Here is an 8867-nt window from a genome sequence, read left to right on the forward strand (position 1 = left end):
TAGGTTTGTGAGTAAAAAATTTTAAGAAAATTTACTCTAAACTTAATCAGATTTGAATGGTTATTTTCTTTTCTTCTTTTTCATTTTTAAAATCATTATAATTATGTAAATACCATAAGACATTTTCTATTTCGGTATACTTATCTTCTGTGAGATTTTTCAATGTAATATATAATTCTTCAGATAGTGATGTGTACTGTTCTTTCAGTGACTGCAACATGAAATTTATTGTTGCATTAGCTGTTAATAAATTAGAATCTCTCCAACATAATGCTTCAATAGTCAGTTTTATTGGAAGTAGAGCTGATATAGTTCTGGATATTAAGTCGAATTCACTATTTGAAAAATTAATTTATAGGTTTAAGTCGATTATTGCTTTTTGGACTAGTTTTCTCAGTTTCAAAAATCGTTCCATCATTAGGAGTAAACTATTCCAACGTGTTTTAGAACCTAATATTAACATATATTCTGTTTTATTTTTAGTTAGTACATATTTTAGTAATATGTCATTTTTTTTATAGGGCAACGTTTAAATATCTTAACGATTTTTCGAACTTTATAAATTATAGGAAGCAATTCTTGATAGGTTAATATTTCATTCTCATTAGCAATATCTTCTTCAACAATTACATTGTCATTATCTTCATTGTCAATATCACTCTCATTCTTACTCTTTTCAAAGTGGGAATCCGAAATTTCTATATCCACAGTATTTGGATTCTTCTGTTCTTTATTTTTTTGGTATAATACATCTATTACTCCTAATTGAATTCTATGTGCATAGCACAACTGCTGATTTGCACCAATCAACTTTCCAACTTTTTTCATAATTGTTGCCCCATCAGTCGTTATGGATACTATATTTTCTTTCAGGGATAATCTATGTTTCGCTAATTTAGATTTAAGCCATTAATTGGCTAATTAATTTCGCCCGTTAGGGAGACATAAAAACAAAAACGTATACTATTTTGCTATGTTCACGATACTGAGCATATAGTGGAGACAATTTTAAAAATTTCTAGTAAATACCGAAAAACCGGTATTTAAACTTGTGAATACCGGTATTACGAAATTGTACAAATGGCTCAAAATACCGGTATTCGGTATCCTGGTATACCGCTATTGCAATCCCTAGTGGGTGAATATCCCCACAAAAATATTTTTCACTTCTTGAAAATCATTAGATTATTAGCCAAACTTGGATTAGATTATTTAAATTTTGCCTTTTTAAATCGTCTCTGCTCCAATTTACTTATCAATTTTACACGTTAAATTTAAAAAACATTGGAAAAATCAGATTTTTTTTATCTGGTTTTTAAACTGCTATCAAAATTATTTTAACCATTTGTCTGGCGCAGCTTAGCCATCTCAAACTTCTAAAGAATTTACATGCTTTAGATCTCCTCGAGTCTAAAAAACATATTTTTGGAGTTACGTCAGTCTGTGAACCCAAAAACGTTTTCAGCAAACGGAAGAATGTGGTTTATTAATACCAAAGTTGGAGATTTTTATCAAATTTGAACGAAACCCATTAAAGTCTATCTGGTTGTTCAGGAACAAGATAATTTCAAGGCATAAATAACTAGACGAATAAAATTTTGCACTTAAAGTATAAATCTGTATCGATTTTTTTAACTAAATCTGTCCAAGAGTCGTCATTTGTCAATCTATTCCTTCGAATGCATGTAAACTCGTTAACTCAAAAAGGCATTAACTTAAATAAATGAATATGTGTCCAAGAGTTGCCATTTGTTTATCTACTCTTTCGAATGCATATAAATGCGTTAACTCAAAATCGCATCCATTTAGATAAATGAATTTGGAATAGAGCTAAGCATCTAAAGCTTTCATTTTTGTCAAATTTTTGACTAAATCTGTTCAAAAGTTGCTGAAAAAATGATTTCGATAAGTGAAGAATCTGATACGTAATTTATTTTAAACATTTTGAATTAAATTTGGCGGCAAAATGTGTCTGTGACGGAGTGTACATTTCTATCATACAAATGTGATAACTCAAAAAATTAGATAAATAAAATTTGGTATGTAATCTTATTATTACAATTATATTTCTGTATTAAATTTTGACTTGTATCAGTCGCCATAAAAGCGATCAAAATTCACTCTCATGTTTCTTCACTCTATAACAAAGGACAAAATTATCTTGTACAGGACTCTAAAAACCAGCTAGCGTGGTCTCTCCAAAACCTTCTCTCACATTCTTTTATAAAAATGTTATCCCCTTTCTCCTGCTTTAAACTATTATTTATTGTATTAGACCTCGAATGCCTTCATAGTATTGGCGAATAATAGTTTTGAAATATAGAGCCTTCTTGTTTCCCGAATCTAGTGTACGTTTTTTGGCGATTATTTCTTGGCGTGCGATTAATACATAAATACCCGAAAATCAAATCTGTATTTTGGACAAGCCAAATTTGGCATAAAATTACAATTGTTGTCAAAAGATCACATACTAAATTTCATTATTTAAGTTCATCGCGTTTTTTAATTAGCGCTTTTACATGTATACGAAAGGACAGACTGACGGATTTATAGTTTAGAAATTAAACGTGTAATAATAATAATGAAAATAACAAAGATAGGGAATATAAAAAATTAAAGCTCTGTTTTCTGTTACTTTCTAAATCCACTTCAAACATTAGATTTATAATAAATTTTATATTTAAGACTAGAAAATATGCCCGTCCAGACAGGCAGTTATTTTGTAAACAGTATCTAAGATCTGATTAAATACCTATTAGCTTTGTTTCACCTTCCGTAGTACAATTTGCTATTGTTAACCTTTGTTTGCTTGCAGTGAGATTTTCTCTATTCATATATTAAATTCTTTTAAATTAAAGCTATTGATTAAAAACTAACTGAAAAACATAGTAGTCTGCTATAAAAAAAAAACCCCATCAAAGCCAAATACGAATTAAAAAATGCCGAAAGAAAGTAAATGAATAACCTTTAACTAATCTTGAAATGAAAATATAATGAATCAGCGTAAAAGTGCAGGTTGAGGTTCGAACTCGCAACGTTAGGGTTCATAGCCGAGTAACAAAGCCACTAGACAAAAGTGTACACTCTTCTCCGGAAGTTGTTATCTGGCTTATGATGTTACCACCACAAGTTATTGGCCTTTACTAAAATCTAATATAAAAATGTAAACAGGATGAGAAGTTAACAATCCCGTAATTAATTTTAGTTCATGCTTAGCTATATTCGCACTTAGGTAAATTAGTCAATTTACGAATTACAAAACACATGGCTGCTTAACTTGTCGCCAAAACAGAAATTGGATTTGCACTTTCGATAATGGTGCACATCAAATGGACGGGGTGTATTTTTCGCACAACATTACTGATAGCGGTGGATAATTATATATATTAATGATTGTTTTAGTATCTTAAAACAGTAAATAACAGCTAAAAAAAAAAGAGATTTCTAAAAGCAAATGTATGCTAATAATATGGTATCTCCTATTCCATCTCATTACACAAGAAGGCCAAATCTTTTTTTACCCCCGTCTTTTAATGACCCCCCCCCGCGAGAAAGAACAATCTGAAAAAGAATAAAAGCTCTGGGCTCCATGCTTTAGTAACTTCACAATATGCACATAAGGTAAATTTGGAATAACATAGAGATATTACTTAAGAACACAATAACTGGAGCTATGTAAATAACAATTACAGAGACAAAACTAGTAAGCAATGCAATACAAGATACAAAACAGTACACAACAAATAGTACAAATAACACAGTAAAGTCAATAGGAGAAGGATAAGAAGGGGGGGGGGAGAACTATAAATTAGTATGATGAAAGTTAAAAATAAAATTGATTTTAAACAGTACTATGATTTATTAAGACAAACAGAAAAATACAGTTAATATGATACTTTGGGGGAAAAAAAAGAAAAAAGGGAAACAAAATACTTTTGTAAAGAAAAATAAAATTCCTTTTTTGCTCACTAACACACAGTCAAGAGACAAACAAAAAGAATAATTTTTGGGGGGCTGTATGAACAAACAATATGCAATCAAATCCTGCTTGTCTTTAGAAATTTGAAAATATTTCCTAAATTTAAGAGAATTTTCTAGACTTTTATCAACATTTAGAAATTAAGTTGCTTTCATGTGAAGAAAATTTTGTTAAATAAAAGTTCTCTGCATGAATATACTTAATACTGAATAGCATTTCCTTCCTAGCAAAGATATATGAATTATTAGAGATGAAAAAATGATTTAAATATTAAATGAATAACCATGTTCAGTTAATAAATATGTTATGAAGAGTTAATAACTAAAGATCAGAGTTACGTGCAAATCTTTATTCTTTTTTCCAGTCCATTACTTAATTTTTTTTTTTAAAAGACATATTTTAGGCAAAGTAGTTTGGTATCTCAAATCTGGATTACGAAAGTGAATTTTCACCCAGCATAAACCAAAAAACTTTTTTTTTTTTTTTTTTTCTGTTGAAAGGGTTTTTTTTTTTTTTTTTTTTTTGTTAATTTCAATTATAGTCAAATATATTATTAGGATTCCTTAAAACTTGGAGTGATGAAAGGCTGTCATTTATGAAGGTGTAATGTTTATGTTCATTTGACTGCAAAATGATTAGTGAAAAACTGATTCTTGATAACTGTGTTAGAAAATATGTACATTTGAAACTAAAAAGGGAAGGGGGAGAGAGAAAACCCATTATTTTTAAAGTTGCATATGGAAATCACAATGTTGTTACCAACCTTGAATTTGTGTGTGTACATCTGAAAATCAGCATTAACTAACTTTTCGGAAATTTGAATAATATTAATGACAAGTAGAAGAATTTTCATCCATTGGTTAAAACTAAAATAGTTAGTCAGTATTGGGGAGAAAAATGCTTCCAAATTTACCAAACTTCTTAACCAAAATTTGAATTTTTTATGAGCTATCAATGCAGATAAGTTCAGGGAGGCAAGGGGGAATTCTGTCAGAATTTTTAGTGTATAAATGTTTATAGAAAGATAAACTTTGTTTATTTTGGACAAAAAATAGTTTTTTCATCTATACTTTTGATCTCAGATTTTCAACATAAAAAGAAGCAATCTGTCATTAAAAGAATGGTAATGATTTTTTATGAGGTGGTATGTGCATAATCAAACCATATGATTCTTCTAAAATGAGAAATATAAAATATTTACATTGCAATTTAAATCAAAATTATAATGCTGTATAAACAAGAATAGAAAAATTGTTAATGTGAAAAATAGTAGATTGGTAATAGTGGATTTTGTATGGATGTTAGGTTTAAGCATAAAAGTTAATGCCAAATATTTCTCAGATACAGAAAACTTCAGATAATTATAAATTTTTTAAGAAATTCTTTTGCATTTTTCCCTAGTTCAGCTCTAATATTGCTATTATGAGACAAGTGACTGGTTATGAGCAAAGATCTGAACATAAAATTTCTTATATCACAAATTTTGTTGAAATAAAAATTCCATTAAAATGAGCAATAACAGGGTTGTTTTTTTTCCAAGTTGATTGATATTTTTGATAGTTGCACATGATTTTACCTGTCATTACTTGCAGATATGATACCTTGCAGGGGGGGGACTTTAATTAAAAAATTATTAAACAGTTATAACACTGCATTAACTACAAAATTCAAAGAAAAATAATAATAAATTAGGTCACATGCATGGATTTTATTAGAATAATAGCCTGCAATGCAATTTTACAACAAAATGCTAAATAAATAAAATAAAATGCAAAGTAATGAAAGATATTCATCTGCTGAAATATATAAATGACCAAAAAGGGTACAAAATTATCTGAAAAGTATTAATTCATGATTAAAATGCCAGTATGAAGCATTAAAATAAATTACCCATGTAAAACGCTTCAGTAGCCTGAAATAAAAAATTGATTGGATTACTAGAAAAAGAAATAAAAGTATCAAAATAATCAAACACAATTTGGTAATGTTAAAATTACTATTATGGAAAAATTTATTTATCAAATCCAAATAAAATTAGAAATGACATCAAAAAACAGTTTAAATATATTCATAACTTTTTTTAAAGAAATAAATCTATAAACTAAAGTTCCTAAAGACAATTCTATCTAAATAAATCAATTTACTTGTTAATACTTAAACAGAAAAATGATAAATAAATTACAGAAGCTTTTATATAAATAAACATATATGCATAAAAAAAAGAGTGCTCTTACTTTACATTTTAAAGTATTATTACAAAAAGAAAATTTTTGATTTCAGAAGTCATAAACAATACTTTTCATCCAACAAACAAACATACAAAATGAACACAACAAGTACAAATTTAAAAATACAGAACAAAATAAATAATAGATCACAGAATAATGATAAAAAATAGTTTTCTTGTTTAAAATGTTAAATAAAAATTTCCAAAGGTTTCCTTTTTTTTTTTTTTTTTCTGGAATAAATTTTTCACAATATCACTGGCAAATGTAGATTTTTTTAAACAAATAATCTACTCTATTCAATAAAGTGGTTCATCTCTTTCATGCAATTATTTAAAACTGATAAAAATTAAAAAATTCATTCTTCCACAGGTAATATTCTTTTGTTCTATTCTGAAAATGATATAAAGTAATTTACTTATTAAAATCATTTAGTTTGAAATTAAAATAATAACAAAGCAGAATACAGAACAATAATAAAAAATAGTTTTCTTGTTTAAAATGTCAAATGAAAATTTTCATTGGTATATTTCATTTTTTTTTTTTCTTGAATACATTTTGACAACATCAATGGCAACTGTAGATTTTTTAAAACAAATAATCTACTTTATTCAATAAAGTGGTTTATCTTTTCCATGTAATTATTTTAAAACTGATCAAAATTAAAACCCGTTTATTTCTCCACAGGAAACTTTCTTTTGTTCAATTCTGAAAATGATATAAAGCAATTTACTTGTTAAAATCATTTAGTTTGAAACTAAATTTTCATTTGTATTCTTTAGGTGGCAGGAAATGATTAATATTTTATTTCTTTAGATCACAGCAAAGGTTATAGGAACATATAATTATTGATAACAAGTTACATCATAAGTTATATATAACTTAACATTATTATAATATAACATACAATTTTTAAAAATGCATAGTTTGTAAAACAAGATGGATATTTTTTTTTATGTTTCACATGTATAAAAATCTTCCTAATTTTTAATAGATTATATACGAAATATACCTACAAATTTTCCTTACAACTAGGATACAACATTAGAATGATTCAGTAACAGGAAACCTATAAAATGGAAAAACTTCAAGAAAAGGAATGAGTTACTTACTATTAGATAAAGTATCAAAGATATTTGTACGCACCAAAGTTCAGAATAAAATATTAAAATTTAATAATAATAATTATGGTTATAAATCATATCATACGACAGATAATTTAATTTTTTAAATGTTCAGGGTTTACTAACATTTATGTTAATTTACCAAATACACATTATTATTTTTCATGTTTGAATACATTTTGACACAACTTATTAATTTGAAAGCTAAAATATTTTACTCATATTATACATTAAAACATTTTGAATGAGTTCACTCAAAGAAATAAATTTTATTTCAAATATTTTATAAAATTTATTTTCATAGAAAATTTTACGTAAAATTGCGAAATTACAACTAAATTTATTTGCAGTAGTTTATAAAATTAAATTTTGCAGACAACTTTTACAAGGGTAGTGAATTACTATTTATGTTAAAAATTTTTTTTTTTTTTTAAAGTAGCATTTACATTTAACAACTTATATCTGACAACAAAAGTATTTAGTCAAATACCATAACAGGAATGGGAAAATGCATTAAAAAATGTAAATGTAAACAACATCTACGTTTCAACAATAATATCTGGTTTAATTTCCATTTCCTCAGGTTTCTCTTCATTTTCCATGGGATGTGTCTGTAGATGAGACTTCAGACTGTTAGAATGAGTAAAACTTTTATCACAAATTTGGCAAGTATAACGCTTAATTTTAGCATGAATCAGATAATGTCGTCTGAGATTATTTTTTTCACTAAAACTTCTCTGGCAGATATCACAAACATGGGGGCGCTCTCGTGTATGAGTAAGATAGTGTGACCTCAGTGAACTTTTATATGCATATTTTTTGTCACAAACAACACAGGCATAAGCCTTTTCTTCCATATGAGTAATATAATGAGCAGTGAGACTGTTTTTATGATGAAAACAGCGACCACATTCAGTACATGTAAATGGTCTTTCGTCAGTGTGTAATCGGTAATGCATAACAAAATTTCTTTTGTCCAGAAAGGTTTTATCACAATAATCACAACTAAACATCTTGTCTCTAGTGTGCACTCGGAGATGTCTAATTAAATAGCGCTTTTGTGCAAATGTTTTGGGGCAATGTTCGCAATCGAATATCTTAGATCTATTATGAATCTCCATATGAAATTTTAGACTGTCTTTTCTTGCAAGAATTTTACCACATTCTTCACAAGAATAGTATTTACCTTCAGCATGTGTAGTAAGATGTGAATCAAGTCTACATTTCCGCCTAAATCCTTTGTTGCAAATATTACAAACAAACCGCTTCTCTGACCAGTCAGCCGGTGATTTCTTTAGAGGAGAGTCTTCTCCCGATAGAGCATTTTTGATACTAATATCAAGACCTGACTTATCTGTGGCTGTATTTTGGGTAGCATTAGGAATCGATTCTTCTAAGTTTATAACTTGGATAGGATCGTTGATTGATTTTTCTATGTTTACCATTTCAGCACATTCAGGAACCGATTCTTCTAAGTTTATGACTTGGATGGAATCGTTATTCGATTTCTCCATGCTTACTATCTCAACAGAATTAGGA

The 8867-nt window shown here is 27.7% G+C and overlaps 1 protein-coding gene across 1 annotated transcript; it reads right to left on the reverse strand.

Moving 5' to 3' along the window:
• Nucleotides 1-7867: 7867 nt before the first annotated feature.
• On the reverse strand, nt 7868-8842 carry LOC129956757 (oocyte zinc finger protein XlCOF26-like). Its single transcript, XM_056068698.1, has one exon. It carries the CDS (start codon nt 8840-8842, stop codon nt 7868-7870), a length of 975 nt encoding a protein of 324 aa, XP_055924673.1.
• Between the last annotated feature and the right edge of the window lie 25 nt (nt 8843-8867).

This window comes from Argiope bruennichi, chromosome 11 (assembly GCF_947563725.1).
Source record: "Argiope bruennichi chromosome 11, qqArgBrue1.1, whole genome shotgun sequence".
Lineage (NCBI taxonomy): Eukaryota > Metazoa > Arthropoda > Arachnida > Araneae > Araneidae > Argiope > Argiope bruennichi.